The sequence below is a fragment of the Zea mays genome, chromosome 9 (assembly GCF_902167145.1).
Source record: "Zea mays cultivar B73 chromosome 9, Zm-B73-REFERENCE-NAM-5.0, whole genome shotgun sequence".
NCBI classification, from domain to species: Eukaryota; Viridiplantae; Streptophyta; class Magnoliopsida; order Poales; family Poaceae; genus Zea; species Zea mays.
This window is the reverse complement of record NC_050104.1, coordinates 153,216,054-153,234,353: the sequence shown is the minus strand read 5'-3', so window position 1 is coordinate 153,234,353 and position 18,300 is coordinate 153,216,054. Positions and strand designations below refer to the sequence as shown.

The 18,300-nt window shown below is 45.2% G+C and overlaps 1 protein-coding gene across 1 annotated transcript; it reads left to right on the top strand.

Annotated features, from left to right (window-relative positions):
- The first annotated feature begins 9,938 nt into the window (after window positions 1-9,938).
- LOC100273584 (Replication protein A DNA-binding subunit) lies at window positions 9,939-13,302 on the top strand. The gene is made up of 12 exons (NM_001148002.1): window positions 9,939-10,174; window positions 10,340-10,486; window positions 10,598-10,807; window positions 10,913-11,090; window positions 11,171-11,438; window positions 11,520-11,622; window positions 11,745-11,869; window positions 11,965-12,043; window positions 12,133-12,277; window positions 12,383-12,543; window positions 12,619-12,739; window positions 12,831-13,302. Exons 1-12 carry the CDS (start codon window positions 10,035-10,037, stop codon window positions 13,023-13,025), a joined length of 1,872 nt encoding a protein of 623 aa, NP_001141474.1. The 5' UTR covers window positions 9,939-10,034; the 3' UTR covers window positions 13,026-13,302.
- The last annotated feature ends 4,998 nt before the right edge of the window (window positions 13,303-18,300 follow it).

Genomic DNA, 18,300 nt, shown 5'->3' with positions numbered 1-18,300 from the left:
CAAATATATTAGTACTTAAAACCAATGTACTAAGGCTTAGAAACATACCTTTACTTCATGATTTTCACCTTGTTCATCCATGTACATAAATTCCCAATTAAGCACATGTGTTGGCACTCAATCACCAAAAACATAGAAATGGCCCAAGGGCACATTTCCCTTTCAATCTCCCCCTTTTTGGTGATTTATGCCAACACAACATAAAGCAACTAGAACAAGTGCAAACTCACTTCAAATAATAAATTTAAGTTTTATTCAATTTTGGCATATATGGATCATCCTTTGCCACCACTTGGTTTGTTTTTGCAAATCAAACTCAAATCTCTATCTCTAAGTCAAACACACATGTTGAAGTATAAAGAGAGTCATTCCAAAAGAGATTGATCAAAGATTTCAAAAACTCCCCCTTTTTCCCATAATCAACACTTCTCCCCACAAGAAGCCAACTTTTGAAAATAGAGACAATAAGAGACAATAAAAGCTTTTGACAAAACAAAAACTCCCCCTTTTTCCCATAACCAACACTTCTCCCCACAAGAAGCCAACTTTTGAAAATAGAGACAATAAGAGACAATAAAAGCTTTTGACAAAACAAAAACTCTATTCTACTATTTTCAAAATCTCTCAAGTGGTAGCTGATCCATTTATCACTTTGGCCTTTATTTTCTCCCCCTTTGGCATCAAGCACCAAAACGGGATCAATCTTGGCCCGTTAACCCCCATTGCCTCACCAAAGTCTTCAATTAAGAGCAAATGGCAATAAGATTTCATGAGATGAACTTGGAATTAGTTACCCTCTCATCGGAGTGCAGTGGAAGTCTTTCATGGTCCAAGTCCACCTTTTCCTTTTCAATCCTCATTCGAGACTAAATTATCAAACTCAAGCACAAGGTTAGTCTCAAAGGGTCAAGTTGTAACACATCTCCCCCTAAACATGTGCATCACTTTGCAACGGACTTGTGAGGTCCAGGGAGGGTTTGTACAACTTGAGCACCACAATAAGCAACAAAATGCAGAATGAACCTGATCAAATGCATAAACACATGTATGCTACAATTCAATCCAAGTTCCGCGAATCTAAGACATTTAGCTCACTACGCAGCCTGCAAAAGGTCTTCTCATCTAGAGGCTTGGTAAAGATATCGGCTAGCTGGTTCTCGGTGCTAACATGAAACACTTCGATATCTCCCTTTTGCTGGTGGTCTCTCAAAAAGTGATGCCGGATGTCTATGTGCTTTGTGCGGCTGTGTTCAACAGGATTCTCCGCCATGCGGATAGCACTCTCATTGTCACATAGGAGTGGGACTTTGCTCAGATTGTAGCCAAAGTCCCGGAGGGTTTGCCTCATCCAAAGTAGTTGCGCGCAACACTGACCTGCGGCAACGTACTCGGCCTCAGCGGTGGATAGGGCAACGGATGTTTGTTTCTTAGAATTCCATGACACCAGGGACCTTCCTAAGAATTGGCACGTCCCCGATGTACTCTTCCTATCGACCTTACATCCAGCATAGTCGGAGTCTGAGTATCCAACTAAGTCAAAGGTAGACCCCTTTGGATACCAGAGCCCGAAGCAAGGCGTAGCAACCAAATATCTAAGAATTCGCTTCACCGCCACTAAGTGACACTCCTTAGGATCGGATTGAAATCTAGCACACATGCATACGCTAAGCATAATATCCGGTCTACTAGCACATAAGTAAAGCAAAGAACCTATCATTGACCGGTATGCTTTTTGATCAACGGACTTACCTCCTTTGTTGAGGTCGGTGTGTCCGTCGGTCCCCATCGGAGTCTTTGCGGGCTTGGCGTCCTTCATCCCAAACCGCTTTAGCAGATCTTGCGTGTACTTCGTTTGGGAGATGAAGGTGCCGTCCTTGAGTTGCTTCACTTGGAACCCAAGGAAGTAGTTCAACTCGCCCATCATCGACATCTCGAATTTCTGCGTCATCACCCTGCTAAACTCTTCACAAGACTTTTGGTTAGTAGAACCAAATATTATGTCATCGACATAAATTTGGCACACAAACAAATCACCATTACAAGTCTTAGTAAAAAGAGTTGGATCGGCTTTCCCAACCTTGAAAGCATTAGCAATTAAGAAATCTCTAAGGCATTCATACCATGCTCTTGGGGCTTGCTTAAGTCCATAGAGCGCCTTAGAGAGCTTACACACATGGTCGGGGTACCGTTCATCCTCGAAGCCAGGGGGTTGCTCCACGTACACCTCCTCCTTGATTGGCCCGTTGAGGAAAGCGCTCTTCACATCCATTTGGAACAACCTGAAAGAATGGTGAGCGGCATATGCTAGCAAGATCCGAATTGACTCTAGCCTAGCCACAGGAGCAAAAGTCTCCTCAAAATCCAAACCTGCGACTTGGGCATAACCTTTTGCCACAAGTCGAGCCTTGTTTCTCGTCACCACCCCGTGCTCGTCCTGTTTGTTGCGGAACACCCACTTGGTTCCCACAACATTTTGCTTCGGACGAGGCACCAGTGTCCAAACTTCATTGCGCTTGAAATTGTTTAACTCCTCTTGCATGGCCAACACCCAGTCCGGATCTAGCAAGGCCTCTTCTACCCTGAAAGGCTCAATAGAAGAGACAAAGGAGTAATGCTCACAAAAATTAACTAATCGAGATCGAGTAGTTACTCCCTTGCTAATGTCACCCAGAATTTGGTCGACGGGATGATCCCTTTGAATCATCGCTCGAACTTGAGTTGGAGGTGCCGGTTGCGCTTCTTCCTCTATCACTTGATCATCTTGTGCTCCCCCTTGATCAAGCGCCTCCACTTGAGGTACCTGTTCGTCATCTTTGGTTGGGGGTTGCACCATAGTTGAGGAAGAAGGTTGATCTCGTTCATCTTGTTCCTGTGGCCGTACTTCTCCAATCGCCATGGTCCGTATAGCGGCCGTCGGAACATCTTCTTCATCTACATCATCACAATCAACAACTTGCTCTCTTGGAGAGCCATTAGTCTCATCAAATACAACGTCGCTAGAGACTTCAACCAAACCCGATGATTTGTTGAAGACTCTATACGCCTTTGTATTTGAGTCATAACCTAATAAAAACCCTTCTACAGCTTTGGGAGCAAACTTAGAATTTCTACCCTTCTTTACTAGAATGTAGCATTTACTCCCAAATACACGAAAGTACGATACATTGGGTTTGTTACCGGTTAGCAGCTCATACGACGTCTTCTTGAGGAGGCGATGAAGGTAGACCCTGTTGATGGCGTGGCACGCCGTGTTCACGGCTTCCGTCCAAAAGCACTCGGGGGTCTTGAACTCTCCTAGCATCGTCCTCGCCATGTCGATGAGCGTCCTGTTCTTCCTCTCTACCACACCATTTTGCTGTGGTGTGTAGGGAGCGGAGAACTCGTGTTTGATCCCTTCCTCTTCAAGGAACTCCTCAACTTGAAGGTTCTTGAACTCGGACCCGTTGTCGCTTCTTATCTTTTTCACTTTGAGCTCAAACTCATTTTGAGCTCTCCTGAGGAAGCGTTTGAGGGTCCCTTGGGTTTCAGACTTATCCTGCAAAAAGAACACCCAAGTGAAGCGGGAAAAATCATCAACAATAACTAAACCATACTTACTTCCCCCTATGCTTAGATAGGCGACGGGTCCGAAGAGATCCATATGCAGCAGCTCCAGGGGTCTTGAAGTGGTCATCACATTCTTGCTGTGATGCGCTCCTCCCACCTGTTTCCCTGCTTGACAAGCTGCACAAGGTCTATCTTTTTCGAAATGAACATTGGTTAGACCTATCACATGTTCTCCCTTTAGAAGCTTGTGGAGGTTCTTCATCCCCACATGTGCTAAGCGGCGATGCCACAGCCAGCCCATGCAAGTCTTAGCCATTAAGCATGCATCTAGACCGGCCTCTTCTTTTGCAAAATCAACTAAATAAAGTTTGCCGTCTAATACACCCTTAAAAGCTAGTGAACCATCACTTCTTCTAAAGACAGACACATCTATATTTGTAAACAAACAATTATATCCCATTTGACATAATTGACTGACAGATAGCAAATTATATCCAAGACTCTCCACTAAGAATACATTTGATATAGAATGCTCATTTGAAATTGCAATTTTACCTAGCCCTTTTACCTTGCCTTGATTCCCATCACCGAATATAATTGAATCTTGGGAATCCTTATTTTTGACGTAGGAGGTGAACATCTTCTTCTCCCCCGTCATATGGTTTGTGCATCCGCTGTCAATAATCCAGCTTGAACCCCCGGATGCATAAACCTGCAAGGCAAATTTAGGCTTGGGTCTTAGGTACCCAACTCATGTTGGGTCCTGCAAGGTTAGCACAAATGTCCTTAGGGACCCAAATGCAAGTCCTGTCTCCCTTGCATTTTGCCCCTAACTTCCTAGCAACTATTTTCCTATCCTTTCTACAAATAGCAAAGGAAGTGTTTAAAGCACAATAAATTATGGAAGGTTCATTCACTACTTTCCTAGGAGCATGAATAACATTCTTTCTAGGCACATGAGCAATATTTCTCCTAGGCATATCCCTATCATGCTTATAAGAAGAACTAGAGGCAAACATGGCATGAGAATCATAAACATGTGAATCAATATCATTATAAGCATTTCTAGCATTTCTCCTATCATAATACATAAAAGCATGGTTCTTTTTAGCATTACTAGCCATAGGGGCCTTCCCTTTCTCCTTGACGAAGATGGGAGCCTTATGGCTTGTTAAGTTCTTGGCCTCTCTCTTGAAGCCAAGACCATCCTTAATTGAGGGGTGTCTACCAACCGTATAGGCATCCCTTGCAAATTTTATTTTATCAACTTCATTCTTGCTAGTCTTAAGTTGGGCATTAAGACTAGCCACTTCCTTATTTAATTTGGAAATTAAAACTAGATGTTCACTACAGGCATCAACATCGAAATCCTTACACCTAGTGCAAATCTTAACATGTTCTACACAAGAATTAGATTTATTTGCTACTTCTAACTTAGCATTTAAATCATTGTTAACACCTTGTAAAGTAGAAATGGTTTCATGACAAGTAGATAGTTCATAAGAAAGCATTTCATTTCTTTTTACTTCTAAAGCATATGATTTTTGTGCCTCTACAAATTTATCATGTTCATCATACAATAAATCCTCCTGCTTTTCTAAAAGCCTATCCTTTTCATTCAATGCATCAATCAATTCATTGATTTTATCTATCTTAGATCTATCTAAGCCCTTGAACAAGCATGAATAATCTATGTCATCATCACTAGACTCACTATCACTAGAAGAAGCATAAGTGGAGTCTTGAGTACTCACCTTCTTCTCCCTTGCCATAAGACATGTGAGACGCTCGTTGGGGAAGAGAGCCGATTTGTTGAAGGCAGTGGCGGCGAGTCCTTCGTTGTCGGAGTCGGAGGAGGAGCAATCCGAGTCCCACTCCTTTCCTAGATGCGCCTCGCCCTTTGCCTTCTTGTATTGCTTCTTCTTTTCTCTTTTGTTCCCCTTTTCCTGGTCACTTTCATTATCGGGACAGTTAGCGATAAAATGACCAAGCTTACCGCATTTGAAGCATGAGCGCTTCCCCTTGGTCTTGGTCTTGCTTGGCTGCCCCTTGCGACCATTTAGCGCCGTCTTGAATCTCTTGATGATGAGAGCCATCTCTTCATCGTTGAGTCCGGCCGCCTCAATTTGTGCCACCTTGCTAGGTAGCGCCTCCTTGCTTCGTGTTGCCTTGAGAGCGAGAGGTTGCGGCTCGTTGATCGGACCATTCAAGGTGTCGTCCACATATCTCGCCTCCTTGATCATCATTCGCCCGCTAACAAATTTCCCAAGAACTTCTTCGGGCGACATCTTGGTGTACCTGGGATTTTCACGTATATTGTTCACCAAGTGAGGATCAAGAACGGTAAATGACCTTAGCATTAGGCGGACGACGTCGTGGTCCGTCCATCGCGTGCTCCCGTAGCTTCTTATCTTGTTGATAAGGGTCTTGAGCCGATTGTATGTTTGCGTTGGCTCCTCGCCCCTTATCATTGCGAACCGTCCAAGCTCGCCCTCCACCAACTCCATCTTGGTGAGTAAGGTGACGTCGTTCCCCTCATGAGAAATCTTGAGGGTGTCCCAGATTTGCTTGGCGTTATCCAAGCCGCTCACCTTATGGTATTCATTCCTGCACAAGGAAGCTAGAAGAACAGTAGTAGCTTGTGCATTCTTATGAATTTGTTCATTAATGAACATGGGATTATCCGAACTATCAAAATGCATTCCACTCTCTACAATCTCCCATATACTAGGATGGAGAGAGAATAGGTGACTACGCATTTTGTGGCTCCAAAATCCGTAGTCCTCTCCATCAAAGTGTGGGGGCTTGCCGAGTGGAATGGAGAGCAAATGAGAATGTGAACTTTGCGGAATACGAGAGTAATCAAAAGAAAAGTTCGAATTAACCGGTTTTCTTCTCTCGTAGTCGTTGTGGTCCTCGTCCTTTTGGGAAGAAGTAGACTCGTCGCTGTCGTAGTAGACGATCTCCTTGATGCGCCTGGTCTTCTTCTTCTTCCCTTCCTTCCGTCTTTGGCCCGAGCCGGAGTCGGTAGGCTTATCGTCCTTCGGCTCGTTGACGAAGGATTCCTTCTCTTTGTCGTTGATCACTATACCCTTCCCCTTAGGATCCATCTCTTCGGGCGGTTAGTCCCTTTGTGAAGAGAATGCCTCTGATACCAATTGAGAGCACCTAGAGGGGGGGTGAATAGGTGATCCTGTAAAAACTTCAAACTTAAGCCACAAAAACTTGTTAAGTGTTAGCACGATTATTGCCAAGTGGCTAAGGTGAAGTCTCAACAGTCTCAACAAAACACAGTACCACAAGAGAATCAGGCACAGAGTGACACAGTGGTTTTATCCCGTGGTTCGGCCAAGACCAACGCTTGCCTACTCCACGTTGTGGCGTCCCAACGGACGAGGGTTGCAATCAACCCCTCTCAAGCGGTCCAAAGACCCACTTGAATACCACGGTGTTTTGTTTTCCTTTCACTATCCCGTTTGCAAGGAATCTCCACAAATTGGAGTCTCTTGCCCTTACAAGTATATGATCACAAATGAAACACAGAGTAAGGGAGGGAAGCAACACACACAAATCCACAGCAAAAGCGCACACACACGGCCAAGAATCGAGCTCACAAGACTATCTCAGAGTTCTCACTTAGAACGGAGCTCGAATCACTTAGAAACACAAACGAATGCGCAGAGACTTAGTGTGGATGATCAAGAATGCTCAAAGGTTGCTTGTATATCTCCTCCATGCGCCTAGGGGCTCCTTTTATAGCCCCAAGGCAGCTAGGAGCCGTTGAGAGCAAATCCGGAAGGCCATCCTTGCCTTCTGTCGTCGGGGGCACCGGACAGTCCGGTGCACACCGGACACTGTCCGGTGCCCGATTTGTTTCCTTAAACGGCGAAGACGACCGTTGCAGACCGTTGGCAGATCTGGCGCTGTTGGCGCACCGGACATGTCCGGTGCACACCGGACATGTCCGGTGCACACCGGACAGTCCGGTGCCGTCTTCCGACTGTTGGCTCGGCCACGTGTCCCGCGCGGATTGCGCGGCCGACCGTTGGCCCTGGCCGACCGTTGGCTCACCGGACAGTCCGGTGCACACCGGACAGTCCGGTGAATTTTAGCCGTACGCCGCCGGCCACTTTCCCGAGAGCGGCCAGTTCGAGTCGCGCCAGCCTGGCGCACCGGACACTGTCCGGTGCACACCGGACAGTCCGGTGCTCCAGACCGAGCTGGGTCTTGGCAGCACACAGCCAAGTCCCTTCTCCTTTTCTCTATTCTTCTTCTTTCTGTTTCTAACACTTAGACAAATATATTAGTACTTAAAACCAATGTACTAAGGCTTAGAAACATACCTTTACTTCATGATTTTCACCTTGTTCATCCATGTACATAAATTCCCAATTAAGCACATGTGTTGGCACTCAATCACCAAAAACATAGAAATGGCCCAAGGGCACATTTCCCTTTCACTAGGCCAAGAACTTACTGACTTGACGAAGAGTTGATACAGATCTAATCCTACATCAACGTTGAGGTATATGATGTTGAGCTGCTGATAACGTGTTGTACCACGGATCGCTAGATTCGCTTCCTTCCCTCACGTCAGCAGATTATGCGTGAAGAAGTTGTAGATCATATTTCCTTTCTAGAAGCACGACAGAAAAACATACAAAACACCTGATGTAGGGTTGTGACTCTCATATCTTTCGTCTGTGTTTTTCTATTACCTCAAGACGTAAAAGGTGTTACATTATATGGAGCTAGGGAAAATTCTTTGGGAATATTTCCAATATGAGCCCACCAAACCTTATTAGGTTAGGTTTCTTATCAATACAAACTTAGTGACATTTTTCTAGTTTAAAATCTTTTTAGGTATTTTTCATTTTGTTTCAAATTTAAAAAGAACGAAACCGCAGAGGAAGCACCCGTAGTACAATGTATATGCGCATATTCGGTATCCCTAAAAAAATTAAAACCAAAGTGAACATATGGTCGACGTATCATATATTAAACCAATAAGAACAAATATTACACTTTATCTTACCTAAAAGACCGATAAATGTATTAGTTGAAAAGGAGTCCAACCATTTTTTAGCTAGCAATGTGGTTTTATATGGGACCGTTGTGCTACATGTGGTTTCTATCATGTTAGGTTTGGATGGTTTGTCATGGCCCATCCGTGGTGTACAACATATTGGGCTCATTGTTAGACGATATAGGGGGAGTGAAATGAACCTACGCGCTTCTCACATGACGCACGACACAAGAAATTGGTGCTTTAGGTAGTGTTTGGTTTTCAGAGTACACTAGGATTAGCTCCCCAAAATCTACCGGACCGAGCTGCTCCTAATTGGAGCGCTCCTATCTCGCTCTTGTGCACGCCTTTCTCACATAGAAATCCATTTGTACTTTAGAACCAAACATAAGATGAAGCCGCCCCGTTTTACTTCATTTTGGACTAACAATAAACAACCAAACGCAGAACGAAACCGTTCCGTTCTCACAATATGCCATGGAGTCGCTTCAATCCAATTGGCTTCAGAACAGGGTTTGGTTCCAAAGTTAGTTCGGATGAAGCAACTGCGTTCGAAAGATTTTAGAGAGTCAAATGGTTCAACATTTAAACATAAATTTCTTTTTAGAGCCACTATATTTACATAGAATCAGTCTAGACAACAACAAATTAAGAGTGGACCGACTCTATCCTTGTATGCTCCGGAACCAAACATTACTAATTAGTTAAAGGAGTAGAGATATAGGTAATTTAAACGGTTCTGAGAGTTGACGATCAAGATATCCGGTTTTAGGGTGCGTTTGGTTGTGGGACAGCCAGGACAGGAACGTCTCCTAGCGTCCTCTCTCGTCCCTCCAATTTTGAGGGGTAACTGGGGGCGACACTGACATAGTCCTGTCCCAACCCCTGACCCTGAACCAAACAACCTTATTTGAGGGATCGTTCCATCCCATCTCGTCCTGTCATTGCAACCAAACACACCCTTAGAGTTCCACGAAGAAAATTGGACCATAATTGAAAATTTTAAAAGGCAAGATAATTTTTTTTAGAAACAGGCCTGCACCTGAGCCGGCCCACTGCCCAGGCTAAAGCTTGGTTCGCGCGGCCTGGCACCAACAGTCCAAAACAGCCCGCGCCAGGGACCAAAGCAAACAGCTCGCGCCCGCCTCCTTCCCCGGCGCCAAAACTTCTAAAATATTTCCCGCGCGAGCGCCAGACCGGAGCCAAAACGAAACTACATTAGCAGCGAACCCCGCGGCGGCAAGGCTAAAAAACGCGCAAAACCTCGAGCGCCGCTCGCCTCCCGCCATTTCCTTCCCAAATCTACCTTATCATATTATAAGCGCGCGTAGCCTTGGCAGCTCGACGCATCTTCGCCTCCGCTCAACGCTCGCCCACGCCCCCAGCCCCCAACCGATCCAAGAGAAACCTTCTCGCCTCCGCGGGACGATTCGCCAGGGAGAGCAAAGGTAGCAGAGGCGCCATGGACGCTGCCAAGTCGGTGACGCCGGGCGCCGTGTCATACATCCTGGCGCACCCGTCTACGGGCTCCGATGGCGCCGTGTCGGATCTCGTCGTTCAGGTCCTCGATCTCAAGTCCATCGGCATGGGCAGCCGGTTCAGGTGAGTTCTCACCTTCCCACTTCCCTGGCCTCACTGAATGTAGTATCTTGCTGGTTTTCATTCCGTGGGGCGGCGGATCTGTTCTGTTCTTAGCGCGGTTCACATGTTTTTGTCAGCCAATCTGACGAGCCCCCACTTGGGTTTGGATCCGTTGTTGCCTTGCAGTTTCACGGCAACCGATGGGAACGACAAAATCAAGGCGATGCTCCCCACTTACTTTGCGTCGGAGGTCCACTCCGGCAATCTGAAGAATTTCGGTCTCATCCGCATCCTCGACTACACTTGCAACTCCGTCAAAGGCAACGCTGACAAGTAAGTGTTCTCCATCCTTTTTTTTCGTCACCATGAGCGGGCTAACGTTGGCAACTGTTCTCGTATTCAGCGTTTCCCTTGTTTTCCTGAATCACTGTGTTTGTTTACCAGAGTCCTGATTGTCGTCAAATGCGAGACTGTGTGCGAAGCGCTCGATGCCGAGATCAACGGCGAGGCCAAGAAAGAGGATCCTCCAATTGTGCTGAAGCCTAAAGACGAAGGCTCAGTCGTGGCTGAGGAAACAAATTCTCCCCCACTCGTGATGAAGCCTAAGCAAGAGGTGAAGTCCGCGTCCCAGATCGTGACTGAGCAGCGTGGAAAGTAAGTGCCTGCAATTTCAGTCCAGCCGTCCTGTATTGTGATGTTCTGGTTGGTCCAGTTGAGAGTTTGGATTTACAGTTCATTGTTGTCCTTCTTTTCGTGCAGTGCTGCTCCTGCCACGCGCCTTTCCATGACAAGGAGGGTCCATCCCTTGATCACTCTGAACCCCTACCAGGGTAACTGGGTCATTAAGGTGCGGGTCACGAGCAAAGGCAATCTCAGAACCTACAGGAATGCTCGTGGAGAAGGCTGCGTCTTCAACGTAGAACTTACTGATGAGGATGTAAGTGCTCTGATCGCATTGCACTCATGTTTAGTGCATGGGTTCATGAGCTGATGTTCTCTGAATTTGTGTATGCACAGGGCACCCAGATCCAGGCCACCATGTTTAACGAGGCTGCAAAGAAGTTCTATCCAATTTTTGAGCTGGGAAAGGTCTATTATGTCTCAAAAGGATCTCTTAGAATTGCCAACAAGCAGTTCAAGACAGTCAAAAATGACTATGAGTTGTCACTAAACGAGAATGCTATTGTTGAAGAAGCAGAGGGGGAGACTTTCCTTCCACCAGTGCAATACAACCTTGTCAAGATTGATCAGCTAGGACCATACGTCGGTGGCAGGGAGCTTGTAGGTATGTCAGAATTATTTGAATCCAGTTGGTTTTATTTCAGGTTTGGTGTAGTGTCTCACTGTTTTATGTATTATACTTCAGATATTGTTGGTGTGGTTCAGAGCGTATCTCCCACACTCAGTGTTAGGAGAAAGATTGACAACGAGACAATACCGAAGCGTGATATTGTTGTAGCAGATGACTCGTAAGTATCACTTGATCTTTTAACTTGTCGATAGCATAGAATACAATCATTCAGTGATGTTTCTTATGGATTCTCTAATAGTCAAATAATTGCTCCTAATTGACTCATTTCATTTCTTGTAGTGGCAAAACTGTTACTATTTCTCTCTGGAATGATCTTGCTACTACGACTGGCCAAGAGCTTTTGGACATGGTTGACAGTTCGCCTGTTGTTGCGATAAAGAGCCTAAAAGTATCTGACTTCCAAGGTACATCATCTAATCTCTGTTCAATCTTCTTCCTGGAAAAAGTGAGTTACTGAAAGTGTGTCGTGATAACTGTGTTGCTGAAATTTGTGTTGTAGGCGTATCTCTTTCAACTATTGGCAGAAGTACTCTCGAGATTAATCCTGACCTGCCTGAGGCTAAGAATCTGAAGTCCTGGTAGTGTTTCTCTCCTGAATGACATGTGCTTGTTGTATTATTTTAACCACTATAGGTATGCTTAGACTCGTGTATGATTTGTCGAATAGGTATGACTCTGAAGGCAAAGATACTTCACTGGCACCAATCAGTGCAGAAGTGGGTGCCACACGCGCTGGTGGTTTCAAGTCCATGTATTCTGATAGAGTTTTTCTGTCTCACATCACCAGTGATCCTGCTATGGGCCAGGAAAAGGTACGATCCTGAATATTCACTGAAATATGACACTGTTCGTATCTTTAATGGAAGAATTGCAAATCTGGAGAAGCTCCAATTCGACTTCTTGTTTTTCCCTTGCAGCCTGTTTTCTTCAGTCTGTACGCCATCATAAGCCACATCAAGCCTGATCAGAATATGTGGTACCGTGCTTGCACGACCTGTAACAAGAAGGTGACTGAAGCTTTTGGGTCTGGATACTGGTGCGAGGGGTGCCAAAAGAATTACTCTGAGTGCTCGCTGAGGTAAAAGCCGTTAGCACAAGGCTGCTACCGTTATCTATTTGGTGTCAAATCTGATTGTTTCTCTGCGTCCTTCAGATACATCATGGTGATCAAGCTCTCCGATCCCACTGGCGAGGCTTGGGTGTCTGTGTTCAATGAGCATGCAGAGAAGATCATTGGCTGCAGCGCCGACGAGCTTGATCGGATCAGGAAAGAGGTAAATTCAATACTCCGGACTGACAGCATTGGATTTCTTCTGTTTCTTTGTTTGCCTTGCCCCTGACAGTGGGCTCGCCGTTTGTTTGCAGGAGGGGGACGACAGCTACGTTCTCAAGCTCAAGGAAGCCACCTGGGTTCCTCACCTGTTCCGTGTCAGCGTCACGCAGCATGAATACATGAACGAGAAGAGGCAGAGAATCACCGTGAGGGGTGAAGCACCGGTCGACTTCGCAGCTGAGTCCAAGTACTTGCTTGAAGAGATCGCGAAGCTCACCGCTTGCTAGAAGACGCAGTCTTTCTGGTGGTTCTTGAAGGACTGGCCCCCGATGTCTCCCTCGCAGTTTTTCTTTTGAGCTCCAGTAACTTGATTACTGTTCTGTGTGTTGCTCTCACTGGGTTTTAGCACTTCTGTAAGGTATATGTAGATGCTAGATTACCTTGGTGTCAAGGAACAGATGCTATGATAAGCCTTGCAAAATTGCAGTTCCAATTCCGTGTATCTGCAACTTTGAGCAAATAGGAAAAGATTATGAGTACTGATTGATGATGTTAGGTCGCTGCAGCTAACAAGTGTTTGGTTTTTATGGACTACTGTTTAGTCCCTGTATTTTATTCTATTTTAGTATTTAAGGTTGTGTTTGGTTGCGTCGACTAGACGTGTTGTGCGTGTCCGATGAGTCTATTATTGAAGCACAGAATTGAGAATTGGAATAAGCTTTTTTAAATTTTGTTGTTTGGTTGTACGTGGAATTGAGATTTTGAATCAGAGGCTCAATTAATTGGAATTGGACTATAACTAGAAATCCTCCTCTCAATACAAAGCGTCACCCCTCGGTATTGCGTAGAATTAGACCACACAATTTCAACTCTAATTTAGTAACATCCAAACAATATAACTGTAATTACATCTCATTTCAATATTATGCATGATTTAGTATTCAACTCAATTCAATTCCATTCTCTCCAATATCGACATCCAAATGGATCACTCAAATAGAATATGTCTTGTGGCTGATAGAATTGTTCGCCCCTCTCAGACACCTTTTATGCGTGGTTGAAATATTCTTGAAGGAGTTATTATTCTTTACGAATCCATCCATGAATTACAGAGGAAAAAATTAGATGAAATTATTCTTAAGTTAGACTTCGAGAAGGCATGATAAAGTGTTCTCCAGCAAGCGATGCGTATGAAGGGTTTCTCTCCCTCCTGGTGTGCTTGGATCCATACAATAGCCTCTAGAGGCCATGTTAGAGTTAAAGTGAATGATGAAGTAGATCCATTTTTTAGTATTTTCAAGGGCCTTCGTCAAGGGGACCCTCTGTCGCTAATATTATTCAATATTGTTGCTGATATGTTAGCAATTCTTTTCGCAAGAGCCAAAGAGGAAAATCAGTTCAATGGAATTGTTCCGCATTTGATTCCGGAGGGTTTGTCTATCCTTCAGTATGCTGATGATACGTGTAACACCCCAGGTGTTACCTTGGCTAGAGCCACTTTGGCACTAGAAGCTGTGTTCACAAGGGTAAAGACTTAGGGCACCACATAAGAACCTTGGAGCTCATGTGCTAATCAAGTTGCCAATGACATGAGAAGCATTACTCTAATCCTTGCACACTTACTACCTTGGATAAAGGGGGGAGAAGAACCCTAAACCTCTCCAAAGCCCTACCTTCCAAAACCCTAAGTAAGGGGGGAAAGAAAGTGAGCAAGTGGGCAAAGCATGTGTAACTTTTGCCCAAACCCTAAGCAACATTATAACCATCAATTAAGGGAGGGAAATATTGCAAAAAGGCCCCTGGAGAAACCTCAATTCAAATCTCCAAGTGGAAAGAGAGCTAGAGCTCTCTATTTCCCTCTAAGTCATATTTTAGCCCTAACCCAAAGACCAGCCGTGTTCACTTTGAAGATGGCGCCAAAACCACTTGGGTTCTATACCAAAAATGTGCTATACCACTTAAGGCACCCCCTGGAAAAATTTGAGGCCGAGACTCAGACGTTTGACAGCACTTGACATCAGTTTTGTCGCTGAGCGGGCAGGGAGACAAGCCAGATTTGGCGCCCGTCTATCTCCCTATCTAGGGCGTATCATCCCTTGGAACTCACACATGTGAGATAGCCCTAGGTGCCAGGAGGAGGTCTGCGCCGGATTCATGGCGAGATTCGCACGTTTGCGATCTCTGGAAGCGTTTGAACATTGGAAGAAACTCACTGCCACGTGTTCGACGCCTTCTGCCCGCGCCAGAGCACGCTCGCGCGCGCCTTCGCACGCCCCGCGCCGCGCCCGAGCCAAACCCGCGCCGTGGCCCGCGCCCGAGCTTATAAATCCCTCCCCGGCTTCGGCTACACCCTTCCGCACACCCTCCACACCTCGCCGGAGTTAGCTCGTCGCCGTTTGCCCGTGCGCAGCGAGTCCGCGGCCGCCCAACCCCTCTGCCACCGTAGACCGGCTAGCAGAGCCATCCCCAACCCCGTCCTGCCCTCGGAGAAGCTTGTGCACACCTCCGTGAGGCTCCCCGAGCAAGGAATCGGAGTTTCCTTCGCCGGAGAAGCCAGTCCACGCTCGCCGGAGCTCTCACCCCCGCCGGAGCACGTGGACCGGGTAAGCCACTCCACCATCCTTCGATTCCTTGTGCACACAGTCGTTGCGTAACCCCGTGATGCTCACCGTGCCCTCGGATTGCGCCAGTTCGCCGTAGTTTGGCCGGTATACTCGCCGCCGACGAGGACACCCGCCTGCACGCGTGGACCGGGCGATTCCGGCCACCTCCGACGCCGAGCCGTACCTCGACGTGACCCCCAGAGTCTCCCCGAGCCGACCCCACCCTTCGCCGGACCTCCCTCGCCGCCGGTAAGCCGCGCCGCCCTTTTCTTTCCCGCGGTTACTGTTTCAGTGAAGGGAAGGACTGCGGGTGAGAGGGAAGAAAGGTCAGGGGGTTTTGTGTAATGTCAGTGACACAGGGGAATAGTGGCGTGGGGGTAGATCTGTGAAGGTGGATTTAGTTTAAACCCAAGGACCCCGGTGTAAACTGTTTTTCCAGAAACCCTTAAATTAAATTTGTTTTAAATTGAACAGCAACTTTGAAAATGCATAACTTCTGTTTAAATCATCCAAATTTGGTCAAACCAATTTTGTTAGACTCAAATTAATGTAACCTATTTAAGAAAAATATAAAACCCCTTGGTACTGTGGAAAACTTAAAAGTTCTGATTTAATGTTAGTTTTGGCCAAAAGCTAAATAATAGTAAGAAAAATAGTTAGGCTATTTGACTAGGGTTAGGAAAATTTGGAGAAGTTTATATTTACCTACTAACCTGTTTAAAAATGTTAAACCTCTCTGTCCACTCCATTTGAGTTAGTTTTACCCCTTATTCTATAATATGCTTAAGGATAAGGAAAATAGAAAATGTAATTAAATTAATGAACCAGAGGGTACCTCTATTTTTGTTAGGCTACTTATTCAATGTAGTTCACTGGAAAAATATATCATACCCTATTTTAGTGTAAACTAAGTAAGATCCCTGTTGTCTTAATAAAACAAGTGAAACTTAGAAAAACTCTACAAAAATGGCCCCAAGGTAAAAACACCCCCACCCTTGGGATAACTACTGTTTTATTAGAGAGAACCTAAGAAAAATATGAAATCTGCTGTTTGACATTTTTCAAATAATAAGGTAGTAGAAAGTGCCTTTTTGACATTAAACTTAAGAAAATCATAACTAAATAACCACCCCTTAGTTTTCTGTGATTTTTAGCACAGAGGCCTATTATTACCAGAGGATGCCAACAAAAATAACCTTTAGGACAGAACCTACCCCTAACTAGGAGGTGTAGTGTGAAGTGGCCCATTTTGCCTAACTCTTGTTATTTTTGTTTAAAGCCTAACTTTTATACTTTAAGCCTCAAATTTTTTAAAAACAAGCTAGAATAGTCAGTGACAACCCACTGTAATTTTTACAGAATTTTTGGAAATTATTAAAACCTTGTTGTAGTTCAAACCTACACTAAAAGCCCTAAATGGAAATTAAGGAAAGAAAAATGAAAGATGTGAATAAATGTTGTCCCAAAAACTTTGTAATCAGTCCACTAAAATATATCAAGGCAATACCAAACCACTATGTTATCCTCAAAAGAAAACCTAAGATTAAAGGGTCATAAGTCTATGTATCTACATATATATACCACTAGAAGCCCCACGTGACTAAGAAACCCTAAGTTACTTCTTGACTTAGTTTCTTTTACATAAAGGTTATTAAATCATGCATAATCATGACATACATGTTCATTGCATTCGATAGACTGTAATCTTGCTGACGGAGAGTACATCCTCGTGCCGGAGCAAGGAGCTGCTCAGGAGGTAGCCCCAGATCCAGCACCCGAGCCAGCACCAGAGGACCTACCTGCCACTGCTTTGGAAGGCAAGCCCCGGTTTTATGCATAACCTGTTATTTATGCTATTTTACTTCACTTAATGATTGTAGGTTTGATTGTGCACTTAGGTGTAGGAGTTGTTTGAAACCCTAGTTGCATGATCTCAGGAATCCTTTTTAAATGAATACTAGTATGACAGGTCGAGTAGTTGCTTTGCTTAAGTAGGATCTCGGTAGAAGACGAGTGATTTTTCTAGCACTCGCGCGAGATCAGGGAATTGATTGTACCCACTTTCACACTGTCATGATTACTAGTTGGTGGACAACAATCCATGGGGATTGGTTGTTTACGAGATGGAAAATGGAATAAGGATTAACGTGCGGATACCTGTGTCAAGCGTTTGAACGTACTAAACACATACCGAGAAATATGGTAAATCGGTAAGCCTAGTACCTGAGTGAACCTGCCCGCAGACTTTACCCCTCACGCGACCTGAGACGAGGTCTCCCATTCCGGTTATGGTGGGTACAAGTGCGGCCACTGCACGACGGCCAGTCGGGGTCAGTGGGGCATTGTACGCCAAGGCGGTGAGCCCTGATCTGTTGCCAGGGAATCGATGGGGACGGTTGATATGTGTGGGGACGGAGTGCCCCTACATGCCGTGTGTTTAGGTTTACCTTGCAAGGATAAAAACTCGATTCGAATCGTCTGCTTCTCGCAGCTAATGAGACTGCTTGATCCATTGTACTGCATTGAGTAATAAGTGGAAGTATGATGAGTTGAGAAAAGATGTTGATTGTTAATAATGCTTGCTACCATGTATGAGTAGATAGTTCACTTTTAGCCTTAAGAGAGTCACACTTAACTTTGATTAAGTTAAAATCTTGATTTAGAAACTCAGCTAGTACTTTTGGCAACCAAACCCCACAGCCAAACAGCTGCATGTCTAGAGGTAGAGGAGTAGACTCCTCACACCGGGTAAGTCTAGCTGAGTATTAGTATACTCAGCCTTGCTTGTGGCATAATTTTTACAGGTTCTCTGGAGGAGATGGTTGCTGGGATAACTTGGCCGACCACCCTGCCACCGGGTTGGACTGTTGAGTGGGACCCTGCCTCGGCTGAGGAGGAGCATGAGGAGTGATGGGACAGGCTTCCCCATCTCTCTGTTTAATTATCGTTAGTTTTATTC

Bases quoted from the DNA above. Each gene is read 5' to 3' on its own strand.
- LOC100273584 (NM_001148002.1), top strand. From the start codon at position 10,035: ATGGACGCTGCCAAGTCGGTGACGCCGGGCGCCGTGTCATACATCCTG. The intron at 10,175-10,339 runs GTGAGTTCTCAC...GTTGCCTTGCAG, and splicing joins GGCATGGGCAGCCGGTTCAG to TTTCACGGCAACCGATGGGA. The intron at 11,439-11,519 runs GTATGTCAGAAT...ATTATACTTCAG, and splicing joins CGGTGGCAGGGAGCTTGTAG to ATATTGTTGGTGTGGTTCAG.